Source organism: Hippocampus bargibanti, linkage group LG17 (genome assembly GCF_051943395.1).
Source record: "Hippocampus bargibanti isolate YZ-2025 linkage group LG17, ASM5194339v1, whole genome shotgun sequence".
In the NCBI taxonomy this organism is placed as follows: domain Eukaryota; kingdom Metazoa; phylum Chordata; class Actinopteri; order Syngnathiformes; family Syngnathidae; genus Hippocampus; species Hippocampus bargibanti.
The window spans coordinates 12,210,568-12,235,413 of NC_142750.1; the positions used below are offsets into that span (position 1 = coordinate 12,210,568).

Consider the following 24,846-nt stretch of genomic DNA (forward strand, 5'->3'; position numbering starts at 1 on the left):
GCTTATACTTTTTCATAAAGTAGAATATTTTCCCTTCATAAAGGCACTCATTGTTAAAGGCAATCATTGCTAACTGTCTAGAAGATCTTTAGGAAAAATAAAATAAACGTTTCTAAATTCGATCAAATTGATGTCCTTTTTGCGGGTGAAACGTGCGCGCGCAGTCCTTGTTGTTATAGCGACGGAGTCGTAAATCCGCCATTTTTGCCACCCTGCGGCCGCGTTGCGACACACACGGAGACTTCGAACGACATGAATGTCGAAAATAATCTTACGGCAGACAAACACGCGAAGGACGGCAGCCAGACCGTCACCATACACACCAGCCTTGGCGACGATGGTTAGCCCCATTCCTTTCTAAATGTGCCTTTCTAAATGTACCTTAAGCGTTCGGGCCTAGTAAAGAGTTCCTCCAAATGTCGACACTGTTAGCAGCACGTAGCTAAGCAGCTACGAGTCATGAGCGACACGAGTTTTTAATTGTCTCAAGTGTACACGAACACAAGTTCATATCTATATTCTGCATAAACACTCTAAACTTGTACGGTCGTTTTCCTAGACGAGGACGTGCACAAATGTGGACGCTGTCAGAGCGAGTTTTCCACCTTGGAGGCTTTTATTCAACACAAGCTGCATCACAGCAGCACACTTGAGCCAAGCGGTCAACGTGAAGAGCAAATGGTAAGACAAATGAAATTAATAGCGGGTTTCAATGTTCTCGAATAAGCAACAGAAGGGCCACATTCACAACTGATGAGCCTAGGATATTTTCCAAGAACTTCGCTGTGTTATAATGTGTTGTATCCCAAATGATCTTTTTGCTCTGGTTGCTTCTAACAGTAAAATAAGTATGCTCAAACAACCAGAGACAAGTTCCTTGTGTGTTTTCATCAGTAAAGAGGATTCTGATTAGATCTTTCAAAGTTACATGACCGTATCAACAGGTTGAGACTGCCAATGGAGGCACACAACCGGTGCAAGACGTTGCCAGAGAGCCAGAGAGCACCAACATTAATGACAGTAAGTTTCCCATTCACTCACTTATGGTGTAGATTTTAGGTGTACAGTATTTGTACAATGGAGTAAAAGAACCCAGATAAAAAGTCACAAGAATGCTAATTTTCAGAGGTCACACCAGGTCCCTATTAGAGTGGTTGACTCACCTGACCTATGTGAGTTTAATTGCTACTTGTTGGCAGTGTCAATGGTTGGTTGTCTGGATAAACCCTGTGATTGCTTGGCGACCAGTCCAGTGCATAAATTACCTTTAAGCCAAGGCAGCGCCTGCTGAGAAAAAATAGAATCTGTTTCAAATTAGACATTGATAATCATCCAGCACAGATAAGTGATAAAGTAAAGACATGGTTGGTTTAAATTATTGTAGGTGTCGTAGTTTGCAATGGTGAGCAACTCTTATATGTTTGTATTTTTTTTTCTTTGCATCATTGTCTCTTGTCTGCAAGTTGAGTCAAATGCATTTGTTGCACAAGCAGGTGCAAGCCCTGCAGCACTGGGACGAGGCTGCAGGAAAAAAAGCACATCTCAGAAATTGTCAAGGCAGTCTGAGACACCGAAAGGCCCCTTTTCTAACAATTGCTGAGGGTGATAAGCCAGTTTACAAAGTCAACGTCGACGGCCGGTACCTTTGCCACCTCTGTGACAAGACTTTTAAAACGGTGTGTCAAAAATAAGACTCATTTCAGTCAAATGATTCCGAGCAAGAGAGGCAATCGCAACTAAAACCTTTTTGGGATTTAACAGAGCAACATCTTGAAAACTCATATGAAGACTCACAGCGATCAGAAGAACTTTGCATGTGAACTCTGTGGCGACTCCTTCCGCACTAAAGGCTCATTGATTCGTCACAACCGCCGTCACTCTGGTATGGTAAAATCCTCAAAGGGTTTCCGCTTTTCAGAATAATCTGATTGATAACGTGCTTTTGGGGGACAGACGAGCGGCCGTACCACTGCGTGCTCTGCGGCCAGTGTTTCAGAGAGTCTGGAGCCCTCACCAGACACCTCAAGTCCCTCACACCCTGCACTGAGAAGATCCGCTTTGTTCAGTGCAAGGAGATTCTGGTGAGGAAGGATGGAAGGAAGAAAGGTATTCATGCCAGTAGCTAACAAAACAAAATTTTCATCACCTAGCACACCTTCACAAATAGCCAACACTTAGGGACTACCCTGCACTGTTATACTTTAAGTCAGGGGTCCCCAAACTTTTTCCTGTGAGGGCCACATAACTTTTCCCTTCTGTGATGGGGCCCGGTGTCAGTTTGTAACAGAAAAAGTGACGATCGTAGGGGAGCTTAAAAAAATGTTTTCCAGAAAGCCACCCATAACCAAATAACCCTTTCCAGGTTCTTTACAGAAAAAAGTCAGGAAACAAATAATAACACTATTAATGAAATAAATATCTAAACAACCCTCTCTGAGTTCTTCACAGAAAAAAAAATCAGGAAATAAATAACACTATTGATGGAATAAATAACTAAATAACTCTGTGTTCTTCATAGAAAAAAAACCATGGAACATTAACTTTCTGTTGTGCCATGCACAATCTTAACAGATAAAAGTTCATCTCAGTTGTCAGAGCAGAATCTCTCTGACACATATGAGCAGTCTCTTAAAGGACAACCGACGTCTCCGGACAAGTTGTGTCCATAATTTGTAAAATGGCTTCAAATGACTTCTACTGGGCGTATTTTAGATTCCACCGCATATAGCTATTATTTTACATTTTAAGACTTGCGCTGAACATTCAGGAAGTCTTGTTTTTGAGTTGGTGACGAGTCCTCACGTGACGTCAGAAAAGGACCGCCTCTTGACCGTAAAAAAGACACATTGTAGCGTCTTTCCATCACCTCAATGTATTTTTTTGTACTTTTTTTTTTTTTTTTTTTTTTTTTTTTTTTTTTAACCCTTGTGTTACATCCAAAAGCCGCCAGCAGAGGGAGTCAAAGCTCCATGCAAGGAATGTATCAGCCTGTGGAAACAGGCTGATCCATTCCTCACAGGAGCTGGTCGCTATTTTTCTGCCTCTTTTGTGGGACGTTACATTGCAGTCCAGATGCCTCAAAATGACACGGAAGGACTTCTTTAATCGATGGCAAACATGTATGCTGTCCTCTTCAAAACTATTTGAATCATATTCATAACTGGATGTGTAACAAGAAAACATATTATCCGAATCTGAAGCCATTGTTTTGATTCTCCAGCAATGCAAGACGTCTTGGCGTGACGTCACGAAATGGGGGCGGGACTTTCTGAAAATGCCCAATTCGCAGCTCAATTTTTGGCAGATTTTGGACACTTTAAGTCATTTTTATTGGTGTTTTGCATTTGACTAAAAATATCATACTGTGTGTTTTGGGTATTTTAGATGCTATCAAACGTTTTTCTGATGTCAGTTAAAAAACAAAGAAGTGACGTCGGTTGTCCTTTAATAACAATTTTATGACGATATAACCTTGACTACAGCTGCGACTGCGATTCATATAAAAATGTGGTGTGATTTAAGTCCACTAGAGGGTAGTGTTACACAGGAAATAAGCCCTGTGTGAAGGCCTTAGTGTCGCCAACTTGAAATCTGATTGGTTAAAGCAACAGTATTATCGACACTTACTTTATGCTGCAGGGCCTGCAGAACTGATTGTGAAGGCGTCCAGGTCGATTTCTCACCCTGGTAACAAATATGGCTGAAACATGATTGGTTAAATGCTTAAATACCAAAACACACACCTGAAAGCTGCACAACAGGGAGAGAAAAGCAATGAAAGGGACCTGAAAGACAATTTGGAATTATTTAATCAGAATTCATGGACATAATATAATTCACATCACTCTGTGATCCAAATATTTTTAAGCCAGCAGAGAAGGCATTGGAGGCCTTAACAGTCCACCACTGATTTGTTCGCATTGTCTTTTACTGTGTTTCATATTGTAATAGTACAGTAATGTGCTAGTTTTCTTAATTGTTGGTGTCGCTAGAATGGATTAATGGATTTCAGTGGGTAAATAATGATTTTAGATCGTATTTTACAATGTAATGAATTTGTTTGGCAAGTCATTGTACACCGCTGAAATGTGTGTGGGAATTGTATCCAGGACTTGGCGCTGACATTCAAGCAGACACCGAACAACGGGAGTTGGTGGTGGAGAAAGAGCAACCGGCGGTGGAGCAGGTGGTCGAAACGCAAACAGCAGTGGTCAATTTGGTGGAGACGGATTCCCAAGAGGTCCTCCACGAGGTGCACTTCACAATGGAGGTGGATGGCACAACGCAGGAGCAGCAGGTGAGTGTACAGAAGGCCTCGCCGTTACATTTGGAACACCCGTACAACTCTCCCTCTTGGCGTAGGTGATGGTGGATCAATCTCAGGCAGAAGCCCTCGCTGCTGCTGCTGCCGTCGGCGATAACCTGATCTGCCAGGCCATCCTCAACTCGGGCATTGCGCTGAGGACGGAGGAGGCCCCGCAAGCTCCACAAGCCACACATGAGGAGCTGGAGAAAATGGTCATAGATTGTCCTCTCGCTGATGGCACGGAGATCCAAGTTAAAGAGGAGTTGGTGGAAGTGGTGGCACCGGTAAGCGAGAAAAGAAAAAGTGGATTTTACAAATGATTTTGGGGTGAAGATAGCTTATTGCTTCATGAAAGGCACACTGCTTTCATGAAACAATATTTTCAGTCATTTGCATACAAACCTTTTCGTAGCATTCTTATTTTGTTCCTATTTCCAGGAAAGTGATCCGGCGGCCTCCAAGTTGTACACCTGTCCACACTGTAATCGCTCTTTTAAGGGTTTGAACTACTTCCGCTTCCATGTCAAAGGTCATTTGGGTAAGTTGACGGAGGACAAAAACGCCACTGACACAGTCAACAAAAGATCATTGAGATCTATTTTGAGTGTTGACGCTATAGCATACGCTACTACTTCCTAGCTACAGTCATTCTAAATTGGGTTCAACTTCATTGAATATTGTGTCAAAAAAAGTCAGCCTAAAATATCTGCAACATTTTTAGTGAATGAACTTTGACTGTTTGCAGGTTTCAAGCCCTTCAGGTGCACCCTCTGCCAGAGGGACTTTTTAAGTGGCTACCTGCTGAAGAAGCACATGGACATCCACATCAGCGAGAGGCGCTACAAGTGTGGTGAGTGCGGCAAGCTGTACAAAACCGTCGGACACGTACGGGAGCACATGAGGGCCCACTCAGATGAAAGACCCTACCATTGTACCAGATGCAAGAAAGCCTACAAGACCAAGGTGACCCAATTCTCGGCATTGATCAACTCTGTACAATTTGACTCTATATTTCAATTTACAGGCAGTGTGCAAAAAAAGCGCATACAGTATTTTATTTTTGTATAAGGTGCACCCAAAAGTCTTGATTTTCTTTCAAAGATGACCCTGCGTCATATACACAGGTGCGCCTTATATACAAAGTAATATTGAGCCACAACAGGTCTTGTAACTATTGTCAGCAGCCACTGACTCCATTTCCTCCTGTAGAAGTCATGTGTAACCCCAGCCTCTACTGTAGCACCTTTTAATGTGGCGTGCCTTATATTTGGAAAACTTTTTTTATATTTATATATTATATCAGTGTCTGAAAACTCATGACAAAAAGTTACCAGACACCAAGGCAGACAACTCTGAAAAGTTGCCTGCCTGACCATAAAGTTGCCTGCTCCATTTTTCACAACTTGAAACACAATAAGACGACTAATCGCAAAAAAAACCATTGTTGCAAAGTATTATGGATTTTTTTTTATTGAGGATGTACCTACCACAAATGCTCCCTTGCTTAATTTATCGTAAATATCCCTTGCTGATGATTTTGCTCCAGTTGTCGTTTGTCCATACACTGTTCGTCATGTTGCACAATGCAATGTTTGCGTTGCGTCGTCTGCTATAAGCCACATAAACTCCTCTTTCATGATGCTTTTAATCATAATAATGATACATCAATTTCTAAGCGCCTTTCAAAGCTCTGAAGGACACTTCACAGTCACGGGATAATGGATGTTTACGTTTTGTAGCGTCATAAATTTTGTTAGCTTCTTTTGAATCTTTCTTCTGGGGCTGAGGTGCATCTACTTTGGAAAATGATATGCAAATGCACGACCTTATAACGCTTGGGAAAGTCCGGAAGCACGAAGCAGGCTTCTGATTGGCTGCATATTGCGTATGCAAATTGCCAAACGAACCGAAATTCTGAAATTTACAAACCGAACGAAGATTTCAAAATCGGAATAATTTATTCCAATTTCGAAATCTACATTGAAACGTTTGCTTTATTGAATAAAGCAAACGTTTGATTTGAAAAAAAAAAAAAAAACGTTTTCATTTATTTTTTATTTTATTTTTTTCTTGAAGAAGTTGTCTGTCACCCGGGCGGAGACATTTTGTATGTTGAACGCCCGACGTAAATGTTGCACTCCCCGGGCATCCGGGCAGACATTATTTCAAACACTGATGATACATATTTGAAAAACTTCTATATATATATATATATATTATATTTTGGAAAATATTTATGTGTATTATATCTGGAAAATATAATACATATTGATTATCCAACAAAACATTGATTTATATAACTTTTATGTATTTATATATTATGTTTGGAAAATGTTTCTATATTTATATATTTGGAAAACATTTCTATATTTCTATATTATATTTAGAAAACTTTAATATATTTATATATTATATTTGAAAAACTTCTATATATTATATTTTGGAAAACATTTATCTACTGTATATTCTATTTATAAAACCTCTGTAGCTTTCTATCTATTTGAGTTACTTCCGGGTTGAGTGAACGCTGGCGCGTGTGGCTGCCGCTGATCACCTACAGAAAAACTTATCCTGTAACTGTAAAGTGACCTTGAGAGTTTTGAAAGGTGCTTATAAATGAATTGTATTATTCTTATTCTTATTATCTCATATTTGAAAAACGTATGTATTCATATACCGGTATTTGGAAAACTGTTATATATTAATATATTTTTGGAAAACTTTTATCTATTTAAATATTATATTTGGAAAACTTATGTATTTATATATTATATTTGTAAAACTTCTATATTTATTTATTATATTTGGAAAACCTATCTATTTATACAGTAAAGTCTCGTTATATCGATATTCAAGGGAGTCCGAAAAAATATCGATATAACCGGGACTATCGATATATCCGACCCTGTTTGCATGTAATTTTCTCTGTGCGTGCATAGAAATAGTATCGATATAACCGGGACTATCGATATATCCGATATCGATATAACGAGACTTTACTGTATATTATATTTGGAAAATGTTTCTATATCTATACATTATATTTGGAAATTTGTTTCATACCTTGAAGTTGTGCCTTATCGTCTGGTGCACCTTATATGTGGAGAAAGTTTGAAAAAACAATTTATTGGCCATGCGCCTTATTCTCTGTTGCGTCTTATACAACAGAAAATACGGTAAATTAGCATTAGCATAGATTAGCATACCGTTTGGGAATGGTGGATTACTCACACCAGGTATCGAGCTGATAGCGTCCTGATTTCATTTTATCGGGTACTCGCGACGGCAACCGATAACCGATACTAAAGTGGTCATAAATTACATGCGTGGCTGACTGAACATTTCTCGAGTGAGGAACACGTTTCTCACCGAAGAATTCACATTCCATGATTTCTATATGAAAGACATTTTGAGTTTCAATTTTCGGGCAATGCTGTTTAACCAGATGTTTATATTTGATACGCTTCTTATCTTTTTATCATATTTTGCACAGTTATTTGGCATTATTTTTAGCTTTGTCCAAAATGTCGGCATTGTCAACAGACTGTTTCTACATCTCACTCCATGTCTCTCTTTTTATTATTAGCCAGTTGTAGCTCACAAAACCTTGTGAGCCTATATTTATTCATCTGTCTGGCTCTTGTCTCCTTTAGAACGCTCTACAGGTGCATCAACGAACTCACGGGGAGGAGAAGCCCTACGTGTGTAAATTCTGCTTCCGAGGTTTCCGGGAGAAAGGATCGTTGGTACGACACACTCGCCACCACACTGGTGAAAAGCCCTTCAAGTGCCCAAAGTGCGGCCGAGGCTTTGCCGAGCATGGCACTCTCAATCGCCACATTCGCGCCAAAGGTCGGTATGGTGCTCAGGAGACAGATTTTGTGTCAACAGGCCTGATAGTCCATTGTGTGTCACATCCATTAGGGGGTTGTCATAGGGACGAATCCAGCAAACAGCAACAGCAGATGGAGGAGGAGGTTATCACAGAAGAGCTGCTTACCGGTGATGATGTCAGCGCAGCGGCAATCATCACCGAAGATCCTCATGCGCTGCTAGTGGAGTTCTCCTCGGTGGTCGCAGACACGCAGGAGTACATAATCAAGGTGAGAGTTCACAGTGGTCAAGTCCCTGAGCGTTTTTGCAGTCGATTTTGGCACAAGTTATGTCATCATTTGGGGAAAACATGTTTTTGCCATCTTTTGTGGCAAATTAGTGTTAATACAAAAAATAACTTGCTAGTGGATCAATGGAAATTGATCTTGAGCAAATGTTTGGTTTTATCATGCAACATTGGGGTTAACTGATTTTTTTTTCACATTTCAATTTGTGTACCCATTTATGTAATTTACAATGTGAAACGTATGTAAAACGACTGTTGCCTAAAAGTGTGAAGTAATAAATGTGATTGTTCTGGAAGAGGCAAAAACTACTTTATGGCAAATAGAGAATCATTGGTCCAATTCAGTTAAAACATAGATATATAATTTCCAACTCTTAATCTTATATAGATTTCATGTTTTTTTCACTTGAAGATGTGGCAGCGAGAGTGGCTGCCTTTCCAGCAGCTCGTGTATTTTGTTTTTCTACTTCTTTCATTCCTTTCATCTTGCTTTCATAACCTTGCTGCTGTGAAATGTAAATTTCTGCCCTGCGAGACGAATAAAGGTAAATCCAATCCAATCCAGATTAAGACAGAAAATATAGTTTAGAGATTTTTTTGGGGTGTAACCTATGATTTATTTTGTCTTCAATCTTGCTCGCAGTTGTTTGCAAAAGCATTATTTATCTCTCAGATTTAGACTTTGAATTAAAATGTTATTTTTGGCTCGTCCTTTCAGTTTTCTGTAGTTGGTTTTTTTTTGGGGGGGGAGGGGCAACGTGAGCAATTTGCAAGGTAATCGGCTCTCGGTGGTGATACCAATCACCGGAGGTCTATTCAGCATTAAAACTATTCTAGCATTTTGTTTTTGTTGTTTGCTGCATGTTATTTTACTCCTACTCTTCTTATGAATCCCTCAGCCTCAAACACACAGGAAATACACGAAGAAGCGGTCACGCTCATTCACGACAGTCAAAATGAGGTCAGTATTCACAGCCTATCCTTTCTCTGAACCGCTTTATCATATCGGCTGTGTTTGGAAGTCAGAGCAACAAATGAGCCAAACATTGGAAAAGGAAAAATGTTAAACGAGGGCATTTGTATAAAGGCAAAACTGTCCCAAATAATTTTACGACTTTCACAATTAGCCGCTTTTTCAAAGGGTGTGAAAGTCCCTTAAGCTGCCGGTAACATGATTCCTCCTAACCTCGTTTCTATCACCCGCAACAGATGGGCAACCAAATTGTCAAAGTGGTGCAGCAAATTGTCAGCCAGTCGCACAGCACCGGCGCCGCAGCCAGCCACCAGATCATCTTGCACAACGTGAGCAGCGGCGAGGAGGGCGCGTCTATCATGGACTGCGGCGACACCATCACCATTGCCACACCCGAGAGCCTGACGGAGCAGGTGGCCATGACGCTGGCCTCGGCCATCAGTGACGGCACGCTGCTGGCCGAGGGTGTCAAGACCGCACAGGGGACGGTCGCCTTGGTAACGACCGAGGAAATGGTGGAGGAGCAGATTCATCTGCAGGACGAGGAAGAATATGTGATCACGACGCCACAGGAGGTGGAGATTCAGACGGTCATCGTGTGATGATGGACGAGCGCCACTCCAGGAACAAACTAAGGTCAAAGCGGTTCTGACCGCACAAAAACAAAGCACAAAAGTTTTTCATTCATTTTTATTCAGTGAGACTGCATGTGGATAAACGAATCTTATGGACCGGTGTAGCAAAATACGCTCAATAAGTCATCTTTTAAAACACTGCAATCTGCAGTTATTGAAACCTAATATGTGCGAGCCTGATTGCTTCTCTGCACTTCAAAACATTTTTGCCAACCGAGTCACTTGCAGATCTCCATCCTCTTGTACCTGGACCAAGAATATTAATTTTCACAGGCCAATTGTTCGCTCAACAGTATCACTCATTGGACCCCATGAAATAAATTATATTTTGTTTAAAAAAAAAATCAAAACAGGATGGCAATCATTCTCCAACTTTTGACACTGAGTGCCACTTACTGCAATGCTTCACACTCCAAAGTTAGAATTTGCTAGAATGTTTCTTTGCAGGGTAAGTCCAAATATACTGTATGTTGTTGTCTTTCTTAAAAGAATCAAACTTTCTCGGTGTTTGACACGAAATGTCTAAAGAAGACAACCAAGGCAGTCCAGTTGTGATTGAGTCAAAATGCTGCGAGAAAAAAAAAGACCTGAGTGAATGACAATATCTTCAATTATGCAGTTTGCACATGAATACTTTGCTTGCTTAAATGTACGAATGGCTTTTCAATTTGATGAAAATGTACTGCACACAGACGTTTTTTTTTATTAGAACGTAATGAAGTAAATAAAACAAACAATTCTAAATAGGGCTCGACTGGTTGATTGGTAGACTTAGATTTAATTAGCCCATATTAGATTTTAAAAATTGACCATAATCATCCGAATTAAATAACCAAAAAGAAATAATTTATCTTTTTGGAATTTTTTAAAATTGAACGATTAGTCAGACATCTGAATTTTATTCTGCAAAATATCAGAATTGGCACTGGCATAAAAACTGATATAATTATTCAAATTACTGTATTATTTTAATTTAATAAATTATTCATAACATCAAACTTTAAAGAGAAGCACAACTGAACTGCTTTTAACAAATGCTTATGCTACATTCCCCTAGCCCCACACACTAAAAAAATAGTTCATCGGAAATTGATTCCCAGTTTGAGCATTTCATTCACTAATTATTATTTTGTAACACCAGAGGGAGCGCGCGTACCACAAACGGTACCACTAACCATAACTCAACAACCTTTGAAGTTGAGTTTGTCATTTACAATATTGAGTTGACCTTTTCTTCACGTGATTAGTCTTTAATGTGGGAGTGGGGGCTTTCATGCCTAAACCGGTTTGTTTTTATGCATAATGAGAATCAGGTTTTATCTCTTCACTGGCGCTCCCATCGCAGAAGTGAAGACAGACGCTCAAATCATTTCCCGTGGCTGCTCCACGCCGCCGTTTCTGGGTCACTCTCCAGCCCTCAGAGAGGCCCGGCGTCCACGAGCAGAGTATGAGGAGAGAGAGAGCTGGGAAAGGTATTTATAGAAAAATGGGGCTTCGCTGTACCTTTTTTCTTGCAAAGAACCATTTCCGAACTCCCTGTCCCACTTTTACGATCGTCATCTACTCAGCCAGGCTGGAGAAGAGCCCTCAGTCTCCTTAGTTGTGTTCTCATCGCACGTTAGGACCACCAGCGTGACCTTTCTGAGGGAGTGTTTGCAGTTTCTCAAGCAGCCAGTGCAAGAGCGCATTTTTTTTTTTGGGGGTGGGTGCACGTCCGGGTTGAGAGGTGTCGTGTGGGTACTCCTCGACTGTATCTGATCCCCCCCCCCCCAGGGCGAGGGGGGCCGAAGAGTGAAGCTGGCCGGGACGTGCCCCGCCGCAAGCCGGGCAAGGATGAGGCGCTTTCTGAGCAGAAAGGGCCGCTTCTCTCTGCGCCAAAGCAAGTCTGGCACCCGAAGTGCTTCCAAGGATTTCCGTGAGTGTCATCTACACCCCCCTTCCCTACTCCGTTTTCATTTGTATATGATATCATGAACTTTTCTGTCAGGGTAAAGAACAGGGGAAATAATATTTGTAATGGGAAACAGAATTGAATGCGTGAAAATATTTCTCATTTGTATTTTGGCAAAATTGACACCTTTTTCTGTGGTGGTTGAGATTGAATTTACTCAGACTTATCTCTGACTATATTTAACGCTGATTACATTTCTTTGCACCTCTCATAGTCTTTTTTTGAAAATTTTCTCACTTTGGTATTCCGAATTGGGCTTTCTCGCGTTATCTCACTTTCTTTCCACTTTGAACAGTTGCACAAAAGAGAATTGCTTCCTTGCTGCTGTTTTGATGGATGACTTGCATTACAATTAGCGTGTTCCGTGTTATTTTATTTTCCTTTGCGTAATCACATTTTGTGCATTGGCGTTCCATTTTTTCATCCTTAAATCATCTCCCTGTATTAAGGATTGGATTGGCCTTTATTCATCCCGCAGTGGAGAAATTTACATTTCACAGCAGCAAAGTGAAAGAAATGAAAGTAGAAAAACAAAATACGTGAGCTGCTGGAAAGGCAGCCACTCTCGCGGCGCCGTGTTGCATGACATTTAAGTGTTTCAATTTTTTTTATAACCTGAGATCATTTTCCCCCTTTGGGCTAATTTTCTTCTTTTCAGCAACATACCACTTGACCAGTGACGTGCGGTGAGGGTCATGGCTGGTGAGGCACTGACGTCATCACAGTCAGATTTACAAACATATGAACTCCACAGTGTTGCTTATTCACCATTTGATTGGCAACAGTTAACGTGTTTTTTTAGATGTCATGTCAGCATTCTTTATGTACTGTATACAAACTGTAGCATAGAAAAAAAAAATAAAAAACGTTATTATTGTGTTACCTTTACTTATAAATGAAGTCCAAGTCTCTCTGTCTCAATGGAGATCACTGCCAGTGAAGAAAGTCGTCCTTGATCAGTCCTGTTCCGACTGTATGTCTTCTTTTTTTGTGCTGAGAATGACCGCTCCCCTGATGCTGTAGTAGCTGGAACAGTGAGCACGAGCTGGAGCAACTTTGTCGCTTCGGGAATAGTTTCAATGAGATCCTTCTTGGCCAAAAAAAGCTGAGAAGCTGTCCAGGAGATTTACATTCATCCCTCACCGTTTGTAAGCTACACAGTCCGGTGTTGGTCTTCCTTTAATTATCATCTCCTGCTTCGATTGAAAGTCCAGTTTAGAAGATTCTTTCAATTTAGATATGTAATCCACCATTCTGAAAATAAGGCCAAGCAACACGAAAAAGTGACTGGATGGTTGCACTTAACTTGCTAACTGTTTACTGTAGCTTGCTGTCACTAATTCTATTATTCTGCAGCCGAGGAGTCGCAAGAACAATCTCCAATCACCAGCGCCCCCTGTCATGAGGCAGGAGAACTGTGTGCCTCACCTATGCACACAGTTTTGATAAAAATAAAATAAACACTGTAGTACAGTGTTTATAATGTACAGTGACTGTACATTATATACACCAGCTAAACTGTAGAAATTTAGTTCATATACTAAAAGCTTTTGAACACTAATAGCGAGATGCTGAGGGACAGCAATGCGGTCTCACTGCAGAGCAAGCCAGCACAGTTAGCATAGTGATTGCGCAATCCATGGTGAGGCTCAGCCGGCTGCTGCCTCACCACTCGTCTCCACTTAGTATTTGAACGGTAAATGTGAAAATTCAGCGACTTTGGAAAAAAAAATAAAAATCCAAGAATGGTGACGTTAAATGGAAAAGAACGTTAAAGTACAAATCACTGAATAAATATAACTGTTATTATTTTGTCATTTGATATTTCTATGATGACAGGTGAGGCACTGCCTCACCTGCCTCTCCTGACTGCACGTCACTGCACTTCACTAAGATCGGATTGAAATTTGACGATTGGGTGCAGGACACAGTGTGGCAATCCAATGATGACTATCCTTTTCAGAATTACACTGACTGAGGAAACAGTTGTCTTTATTTGTGTTGAATAATCGTAATGAGAGGTCAAACGATTAGGAACACACCTTGACCAGTAGTTGAACAGAATGACTCTTCGACCAAAGTTTGAAAAACAAATCCCTTCTCTTCAAATGGTCCGATTTGATGTATACAGATGCGATTTTCAGTCTCTCAGGAATCCTTCTGGAACCAGTAGAATGAGGTCAGTGACCCCCAGGGGGTGGCTAGTCGGGGGCATCGCTGCAGTCTAAATATATAGCAACCGTCACCATTGCCAGTTTATCTCAATTTTATCCAAATTCAAGGCACCGGGAATACGAACTCTTAACACCTCAAAGCCTGCTAGAGTGCGAATCAATGTTACATGAACATTGTTCCGTGGCCTTCAGTGTGTGGTTGATTTTGTTGTTTGAATGGCCTTTTTCATTACAGACCAAAATCATATAACAAATAGCGGGGCAAATTCGGATTACTATACAGCGATCCCTCGCTACTTACCGAGGTTTCAGTGCATCGCAATGTTTTTAAACGTTCAGAATTAAAGAAAAAATGCCACATGGCTCAGAGTTTTTGTACATGGCTATAGCTTGATTAGTTCCCAGCGCGGACGTCACCCAATTACAGTGCGAAATCATGGTTTACACTTTACAGCCATGTGGGTTGGCTGTTCATCTTCTAGGCCGCGCCCAACACTGCCATATGTCTTATCTCGTGGGTTATCATGATACAATTATGATTTTCGCCTATTGCAGGTGATCCTGCTTCCCATTGACCCTTAAAAACGAGGGACTACACAATAAAATCAGGTACACACAATAAAAGTACATAACTGATGCCATCATAACTTTGAAATAGAAATTCGTTCATGGCCAAAGCCAGGTCTTTGATTTGTATTTATCAGTGTTTGACATCGTAACGTGCACTAAAACCGGATATGAGACTTTTTGTTTGTGTAATACACAAGCATCTCCACTGGGTTGCGCTACAGTCGTTGTGCTTTCGCTCACTGCAAAAAAAAAAAAAATTTGACATTACAATACAATATATATATATATATATATATATATATATATATATATATATATATATATATATATATATATATATATATATATATATATATATAACAGCTGAAACTGAACTAGAAGATTTTATTGTTTCAGTTTCAAAGTCACATTTTTTCCTGACCCTTCGAGGCGCAGAAGAAACCACAGTTTCTCATGCTGAATATTTCCAAAAACATAGCAATAAATTTAAAAAAAGCAGCACTCGACAACCCCAGATATGTCCTCCATATGGCATGGCATCACCATCACACCATCACATAAATAAATATACTGCGAGACTAATAAAGGCAAATCCAATCCAATCTGACTGCAGCCATCTAGCCATTTTGAAGATGCAATATAAAAGGGATGTTTTTTTTGTTTTTTTTTTAGGAAATTGTTTCAACAAAAGGTATGATCTTGTCTGGAGATGGAGAGTCGATTAAAATCTGAAATCTGATTTTATTGTAAAGTTTAAATTTGAAAGAACATCCAGTGTGCAACTTCAAACTGCAACCACGCATACCAACATCCCAACTCTCCATTTCACTTTCCAGTTCTTGGTCTTCCCGCTACCAATCAGAACTGGCCCGAGGCTTTCGGATTCCGACTAGGTGGCACGGGACCCAGCTACATCTTGTCGGTAGTGGAGGGCAGCAGCGCCTCCCTCGCGGGCCTACAGCCCGGTGACCAGGTTGTGGACATCGAGGGCCAGGACGTGACTAACCTAAGCACCCCGGCACTGATTGCGCTTGCTCAAACCCTCAAAACGGTGCCCCCCAGCATTGGTGTGGTGTCACGAATTGAACAGGTACTGTCTGCTGAAAAGCTTCTTGCCTCTCACCCCTTTTTTGTTAGTTCAGAATGTGCAACTCCCTCTAGCTGTACAGCAAATAACTGCCGAGTCCCTCTGTATTCGTCAGTCCAAGTACAGTTCTGTCGTAATTACAGTAAAGTCTCGTTATATCGATATCGGATATATCGATAGTCCCGGTTATATCGATACTATTTCTATGCACACACGGAGAAAATTACATGCAAACAGGGTCGGATATATCGATAGTCCCGGTTATATCGATATTTTTTCGGACTCCCTTGAATATCGATATAACGAGACTTTACTGTAAGTTGAAACTGCAATACATTTGCATTTAATATTTTATAAATGTTGGTTTGCATTTTTTTTTGTTAAACTTCCTTTCATAACCTTGCTGCTGTAAATTTCTCCATTGCGTGACGAGTAAATGTTTTCTTACCTTTACTCTTGTTAAATGCGTATCATGGTGCAGTTTCTGTTTAGCATTTATGTTAAATATGTATTTAATTTGATCATTGTTTTACGATTTAAAAAAATATTTCTATACAGTGCGTTCTTGACATAATTTACATGGTAGACGTTGGCAAATTCGAGATATGAGCACTGCATTGTGGCAGTGACAGAATTTTCTGGACATAATAAGTTAACAACTCTTCAGAAAAGCGGTTTCAAGCCCCTCAGTTTGTTTACTGACAAACTAAACATAAAAGAAAAAAAAACAGACATTGTGCATTTAAAATAGCCAGAGATTCGATCATTTAGTTTGGCAGTTTGATGTTAATGCTAAAACAGTGCAAAACACCATAGACATTGGCAGGATAGCATGTGGAGAGACAATATAAACTGTACTCAGTCATATATTCTTTTTCATCTGCAAAGAACGGCTAATATTACGAGTGGCAAGAAGCTCAGACAATATATCTCATTGAAGTGATCCCTCGGTTCTTGAAGGTTCAATTATCGCGGTTTTACGTGGATCACAGATTTCGTTTTCACGGGAAAAAAACATTGAGAGTAAAAAAAAATGCCAAATGACTCAGCGGTTTTGTACATGGTAGCTTGATTGGTTCCCAGCGCTGACTTCACCCAACGACAGTACAATATGGTTTACATCCATGTGGATTGGCTGTGCATCTTCTCAGCCACGCCCTGCTGTTTTATCACGTGGGTTATTATTATATAACTCCGTGGATTTTCGTCTATCGCGGGTGGAACTGGTCTCCATTTACAGCAAAAAACGAGGGGTTACAGTACTGCTTGTTTTATTTTGTAGAGAAATTTATTTCCATGTGGGGAAAACTTTACAAAATGTTGTTTTTATTTATTTATTTTTTTTTTTTTTTGGGGGGGGGGGCAGAAAAGTGCAGATTAACCGCATTACCATTCATTTAAATCCCGGAGGAGTTGTGACTTTACGCTTGTAAGTGAAACCCGCACTTGCCATTTTGTCTCCCTTAGATCAACATCACTCCCAGCCCAGACGGCCGCTTTGGCTTCACCATTGTGGGTGACAGCCCCCTGATGGTGGAGGAGTGCGTACCCGACGGCGCGGCCAACCACAGCGGCCTCAAAGTCAGGGACTACGTCATGGAGGTCAACGGCATCCCGGTCAAGCATCATGAGACGGCGGCGGCCATGATCAAAGCGGCGCAGGGCCATCCGTTGCGTCTGGGGGTGCTGAGTATGGCGCGGCGGCCCAAGCGGCTAAGCAGCAGCATGAGGGTGGTCTCGCAGAGCGGGGACAGTGTCAGGGAGAGTCGAGCCCACAAGGCCATGGAGTTCAACAAGAAGGTGGGTGGCGTGCTTGCGTTCTGTAATTTGACCCGTTGAGCATCTGCTTCATCAAGGCAATTCGACTTTATTGATTGGATCAGGTGTATAGAATACAAATGTAAAAAACAGGAAGCTTAATAAATCTATGCATCGTTAAATAAACTTCACAATTTCTTTCACAATATAATGTGTGGGAATTAAGAGTTTTGGGATGTTTGCTGTACTTTGGTGTGATTTTCTCTTCACCTCATTTTTTGTCTGCAGATTATTTTAAACTCACATATACATAATACTATACATATTAATTTATATATTTATACATAAATAAAATGATAACTAATAAAAGAGCTGATTAAACTAAACGGAATGCAATTTTAAACAGATGGGTTTTGAGGTGATGTACAGTATGTATGTACAGTTTAATCTATTCTAAGAATGACATTCTAAAAGGAAAATTAAATTGATATGCAGATGATTAAAGCTGTAAAATCTCCATGTAAAAGTTTATTCAAATAATGAATTTATAAATGTATTTTTAACAACCTTGTTTAGAATGGTTGTGTTAAATTCATCCTGTTTACTTGATATCTAATTTACAACAGATTATTTTCTTAGTGTTTTTTAGGTGTTCAATTACCTGATATGTTTTGGTGTGTACTTCCGCCTTCGTCAGAGTGTCAGTATGTATGTATGTACAGTATGTATGTATTAATATAGTAAAATAATTAAAGTCAAACGTGAAAGCTACAACTTAAATGTGTTTCAAAAATTTACAATGAATTGGTTTATTAGCATAGTTTTAATTTGAAACTAGATTTTTATTTATTTCATTAAAAAAATCAAACTAATATGATTTATAGGTCAAACATCGTCCAAAAATATAATTTATCTTTTAACACGAAACTACAAAAATAAAAGATATCCATTTGGCATGTTTTAGTTATTGTTACGTTTGTGATCATCAATCATTCTAAATAAGAGATTCTTATAGACAGTGTTTTTTTAGGTATACTTCCTCCTTTGTCAGAGTGACACTCTGACGAAGGCGAAAGTATACGCCGAAACATGTCAGGTAATTGAACACCTAAAAAACACTGTCTGTAAGAAAATAATCTGCTGTAAATTAGATATCAAGTAGACAGGATGAACTTCACACAACCATTCTAAACAAGTTCATTATTTGAGTAAACTTTTACATGGAGATTTTACAGCTTCAATCAGCTGCATATCAATTTAATTTTCCTTTTAGAATGTCATTCTTAGAATAGATTTAAAAAAAACAAGTCCAAAAATAATAAATCGCAAAATGTAGACAGGAAATTGAGCGCGCATATCATCAAAACACCCACGGAAATGAAATCTGACTTTTGTAATGCTAATACTAATACTCTGTTTTCATTGACACTAGCATGGGGGGAGGGGAGAGATAATTTCAGCCACAAAACTGTTCAAGAAATCTCTCGTTATTTAACTGTTTTTTTGTCTTAATGTAACCTTTCTGCCAGCTGTATCAATTGGAATGTCCTGCGAGTTGGTATTGATCGCCTCACTGGTCGTGTGAGAACTTTGTTGTCATCATTTGGGGTCTCCCCCACCTTAGGTGGAGGAAGTGCTGGGCGAGGATCCAGATGTGAAGGAGCAGCTGTTTGACGTATTGAAGCAGTACGCAGCTGAGCGCCACGTTGAGAGTCTGGCCGAGGCCCTGCCGGACATCCTCATCACGGAGGAGCATCAGCAGCTTATCTCAAGTGTCAGGTAAGCTCCGTGGACCATCTGGAAGAACGGAAAACAAATTCTTCAGCGGTGCATTTCATTTCCGCTGTCCCCCCCTGATGCAAAACTCGAAACCAAACACACGACTACTCTGCTGAGGCTTGCGAGGTTTTGTCACTCATCCCATATTCCTGCTCGTCACGTTCTTTTTTTGTCTCCGTATCTCTCTCCGTCTGCTCTGATGCAGCCTTTCTTTGATACGTGAATTTGTGCGAGTGTGTAGCGCATCGCCGGCTTCTTTTTTTATTCCCGAGCTGTCCGAGGCGCGGCAGCCAATTCTGGGCGGCTCTGCGACGAGCACCACACATTACGAAATTGAGCAAAATATACAAGTGATACTTTTGGTCATACATGCGCGAGGCTCTGTAGGTTTGCAGGTCCTGTGCCGCAGGAAATGATGACTTGCTGCCTCAGGTGAGTACTTGTGGGATCATTTTTCAGTGATGTCACTTTTCATTCTCCATAATTTTACTGTCTTCAGTAATCCCTTGTGTGGTTCTGGTTTAGTTAAAAATAACAAGGCGTTATCAGCATCTCTGTTTCTTCCGCTACACTTTTAATGGCGTATTCAATGGCGACAACATAAGCTACACCGCCAAGTATGGAAAAAGAAGCCGACAGCGATTCATCCAAAATTCTACCTTCACAAAATAATTTGACCTTGGGTGTGTTTACAATTATGGTAGCCCCTCGCGCAGTGTTGTGCATCTGCACGACATCATACCTAGGGCTGTTTTTAAATATTTTGTGGCAAACAATGAGATACCGAATCAATAGGATGCAGTCAAGCTGACACCACTCAACACTCCAACCGCAGTCACAAAATGCATCTTGAAAGAAAACATCTCCACCCAAACATCTCATTCTATTGTGCTGGTGTGTTTAATGATTTGTCCAGCCAATCTATGTCCTCTTTCAAAAGTTACTGCGACAATGTTTTCTAGCGTGTGTGCGTGCGTGCGCGTGTGTGTGTGTATGTGTCTCTGTTTTCCCTTGCACAGGCGTCCCATCTATTATGCATCAGCTGGATCCACAGAGGACTGTTATGGCTGCGGTAAAAAGTCCTGAATCTTGTTCAGTCTAACTTGAGCTGCTGTAACTTATAATTGCGTCTTGCTACTTCTCGCCCAGGTGCACTGTGACCTTGGGAGGCTTTGATATGCAAAACTATCCCTCCTCCTCTTCCTTGTTTTGCTGTGACATGGAGTCTTTTTAAGATAATGCAGGGTTTGTTTTCTCCATGAAAGGCAGATGAAGTCGGTGACACATTTGGAAGAAGAAGCACAGCGGCGGCATAGTGGAGTGATGTTGTTTTGGTGCTGAGAGTCCTGCAGAGTTTTGCCTCGGGGTGCTTATTGGCATTTATGTGACAACAAAATGGTTTGCACATCTGGAGAGGAGCAGCGATGTTAACATAGTTGGGATGGTTTTTATGCCAGAGTGCTTGTTGGCTGCTTTCGCACAAGCATCTTTTGGACGCTGTTCACTTCACAATTTCAACGGACAAAATTGTTGAAATGAAACTATAAACATATAACATATAATTTTACTCATTGATTTCTCTATTGTTAGTGAAAGATGATACATGTGTCACAATGGCCTTTAACAAAATGAAGTCAGAATCATAACATTATGGCCTGGCTGGCTCGGGTAAATTCTTTGGAAATTAGCTAGACTCAAGGCGTTTTTTTGGGCCAGTTCTTCACTGTGTGGTAAAATTAAATGCAAGAATAAGACATTTTTAAACACTTAATTGTTCTTCCTGTAGTTCATATCTTGGAACCTTTAAGGGGGCTCAAATATTTTATTGGTGATATATATATATATATATATATATATATATATATATATATACAGTAAAGTCTCGTTATATCGATATTCAAGGGAGTCCGAAAAAATATCGATATAACCGGGACTATCGATATATCCGACCCTGTTTGCATGTAATTTTCTCCGTGCGTGCATTGAAATAGTATCGATATAACCGGGACTATCGATATATCCGATATCGATATAACGAGATATATATATATATACGAGACGATATATATATATATATATATATATATATATATATATATATATATATATATGAGAATCGAGACAGTGGCACACATGTATACAGTAAAGTAAAGTCTCGTTATATCGATATTCTCGGGAGTCATAAAAAATATCGATATAACCGGACTATCGATATATCCGATCGTGCGGCATGTAAATTTTCTCCTTGCGTTCATAGAAATAGTGTCGTAATAAGCAGTACTATCGATACAACCGATATCGATATAACGAGACTTTACTGTGTGTGTGTGTGTGTGTGTGTGTGTGTGTGTGTGTGTGTGTGTGTATATATATATATATATATATATATATATATTAAATCTCTCTCTCTCTCTCTCTCTCTCTCTCTATCTAATTGGTTGAGTTTAGTTATTCAATTGGCCAAATTTTGGAATGTGCATCAGCATAATAAAAAATAGGGTCCAAAAAGATGACCTTCTTCGCAGAGAATTGTCTCTGCAAGATGACAAATGAAGACTGAGTGGTGTCCGAAGGGTTTGATTGAGGAGTGGCGTGTCAAAATGGCGCCTCTCTCCTATCACCAGCCTGCGACTCACGCTGTGTCTTCCCTCTCTCTCTTCCCTTGCCATCCCACCAGAGACACTTTCTATTTATAAGCAGCCTACTATTTATAAGCAGCCTACTTCTTTGAATATATTTTCATTTTGGATACAGTGACAGTTCTCGAATGGCACGGGTTAGTGAACACATAAAAGCCGCGCACAGGAGGCGTGGTGATTAGAAAAGGCAGCGCATCCTCGAACGTCTGTCAGGCGCTTTTGTGGCTGTTGAGGGAAATTGTTGGGAAGGTGCTTGGGCTTCAACCATTGCAATTAATTAAAAATGATCATGCTCAAATGTTGGGATGAGAAATCAAAATTAGAATGACATGTTGCTTCAGGGAAATATATGATTGCTACAATGATTATTCATCTCTATTTTGGAAACTTTGGTGAACATGAGTAATGTAGTAGTCCCACATGATTTTAACCAAATTTAAAAAAAGGCACTATTGGAATCCTTATAGTGAAACCTTTTATTTGATATTACTGTTTCCACCCCTCCTGATATCAAACACCTTTTTAAAGACCCCTCCACCTGAAAATGTTCTTCCTCCCAGCATTAACTCATTCACTGCCAGACGATGTGCAAAAATGTGTCCACTCCAGTGCCAGGGTTTTTGTTATTGTCACTCGAATTCCAGGATCCACAGAATATTGGGTTTTAGGACTACATAAACATTCAATGCGGCATAAGAAACCTTAGAATAGTTACTTCCTAAATTACACGGGTCTGAAGTTATATGAGCTTGAAATGAGGGTGCTTGAAATAAATCCAAAATACAATACATACATGTTGGTTTCTATAGTGCTTTAACAACAGTTGAACCTGGAACAAAGCGCTAAAATGGAAATAAGGGGGATGCCGCCCCCTTGTGGAAAGAAAAAAAATTCCAGGGGCCATGGCCAGTGCTTTGTTGGCACACAAACAAGAAAAAACAAAACCCGAACAAATTCAGGAATGGCGCACGACGTCATATTTTCAATTCCCGAATAAATTTGTGGATGGCAGTGAAGTTAATTAACTTGTTAACTTCAAAAGAAAAAACATCCCCCCAAGTGATTGTAATAATACATTTAATTTCGAAGCACCTTTCAAAACTCTCAAGGACACTTTACAGTCACGTTTTTTTTTTTTTTGTGCGGGTGAGAAAAAAATGTCACGATGTGCTCCTTTTTCGATAAGTGACCAGGAATCAAATCAGGACTTGGGGGTGGGGGTGGGGGGGGGGGGGGCAAAACAAGATTTGTCTACTTTGAAGTGTAGCGGTCAAACTGTCAAGAAAATGCTTTCGATAGGCTTATGAAAAATGTTCTTGTTTTAAAGGACAACCGACATCCCTTTTTTGTTTCCTAACTGACATCAGAAAAATGTATAGCATGTAAAATACCCAAATCACACAGTACATTTGTATTCAAATGCAAAACACCAATAAAAATGACGTAAAGTGTCCAAAATCGTTCAAAAAATTGAGCTGCGAATTGGACATTTTCAGAAAATCCCGCCCCCAGTTTGTGATGTCACGCCAAGACGTCTTGCATTGCTGGAGAATCAAAACAATAGCTTCAGATTAGGAGAATATGCTTTCTTGTTACACATCCAGTTATGAATATGATTCAAATAGTTCTGAAAAGGAAAGCATACATGTTTGCAATCGATTAAATAATGTATTCAAATGTCTCACCCAAAAAGAGGCAGAAAATGGCGACCTCCTGTGAGGAATTAATCAGCCCGTTTCCACAGGCTGATAAATTCCTTCCATGGAGCTTGGACGCCCTCTTCTGGCTCTTTCTGGTGCTACACAAGCTTTTCAGACCAAACAACCATTGACGTGATGGAAGGACTGCTACAATGTGTCCTTTTTTTTCGGTCAGGGGTGTTCCTTCAGTGACGTCACATACGGACTCGTCACCAACTCAAAAACAAGACTTCCGGAATATTCAGCACGAGTCTTAAAACGTAAAATATAGCTATATGCGGTGGAATCTTTGTAAAATACACTCAGTAGAAGTCATTTGAAGCCATTTTACAAATTATGGACACAATTTGGGACACAATTTGTCCGGAGACGTCGGTTGTCCTTTAAGTATTTCCCTGTGTCATTTATTGTCTGGGGTTTCAGTGAATGCCTTATCGGGCTTTACACACACACACACACACACACACACACACACACACACACACACACACACACACACACACACACACACACACACACACACACACACACACACACACACACACACACACACACACACACACACACACACACACACACACGCGCGCGCAATCTTCAGCGGTCCGCTGGGCCCTCCTCATTTCTTGTCACTTCTCCGTCCTCATTTATCTCCCGGCGGAAGAGACGCTTGTCACTTTTTCTCTTGTTGCCGTTGAATGATAGATGAGCCAGTCCTTTAAGCGTGACTTCCACGTGTGTGTGTGAGTGAGTTCTCCCCCGTCATTCTTCTGGCATCTTCCCCAACCTGCAGCGAGCACTTTTGAGAGGCGGGATGCGTTGTTTCTCCTGCTTAGCTTCTTGTCCGGGAGATTTTGCCTGCTCCCGCTCGATGGAGGATTCACCGGTCTTGAGGGGAGGAAGCATTTGAGGAAGCACCGCTTCCTCAAAGCCCAAAAGAGCCATGGGAAGAGAACGCAGCCTTGCCAGACATTTTCGGTATGTTCTTTTTTTTTCGCTTTGATGGCAGCACTTTTTTTGCATGTTTCTTTGTGCTGACTTGTGTGAGGAGATGCTGAGGCAACAAGAACTGCCTTTCCCCTCGGGTTTGCGCCACTTCACTTGTCAGCATGGAAACACGACAAGAGCGTCAACACTCGCAGTGGATATCAAGATGT

The 24,846-nt window shown here is 40.4% G+C and overlaps 2 protein-coding genes across 5 annotated transcripts in view; both read left to right on the forward strand.

Annotated features, from left to right (window-relative positions):
* Positions 1-29: 29 nt before the first annotated feature.
* On the forward strand, positions 30-10,778 carry e4f1 (E4F transcription factor 1). The gene is given in 15 exon segments (XM_089018325.1): positions 30-340; positions 560-681; positions 945-1,020; positions 1,494-1,582; positions 1,584-1,676; positions 1,762-1,882; positions 1,954-2,106; positions 4,110-4,297; positions 4,363-4,590; positions 4,745-4,844; positions 5,052-5,269; positions 7,960-8,158; positions 8,231-8,422; positions 9,326-9,387; positions 9,636-10,778. Coding segments are annotated over 15 exon segments (2,295 nt in total). The 5' UTR covers positions 30-252; the 3' UTR covers positions 10,002-10,778.
* Positions 10,779-11,654: 876 nt separating this feature from the next.
* Positions 11,655-24,846, forward strand: part of grid2ipa (glutamate receptor, ionotropic, delta 2 (Grid2) interacting protein, a) — a 35,960-nt gene continuing 22,768 nt past the window's right edge. For 2 of the 4 annotated variants that reach the window (XM_089019087.1, XM_089019088.1), the window contains exons 1-4: positions 11,655-11,949; positions 15,566-15,819; positions 17,284-17,616; positions 19,199-19,353. In XM_089019087.1, coding sequence (XP_088875213.1) covers positions 11,868-11,949; positions 15,566-15,819; positions 17,284-17,616; positions 19,199-19,353 — 824 coding nt within the window. In that variant the 5' untranslated portion in view covers positions 11,655-11,867. Of the gene's footprint in view, positions 11,950-15,565; positions 15,820-17,283; positions 17,617-19,198; positions 19,354-19,644; positions 19,786-24,329; positions 24,668-24,846 lie in introns of those variants that run through there. The other 2 variants (XM_089019091.1, XM_089019089.1) reach the window with 2 other exon arrangements.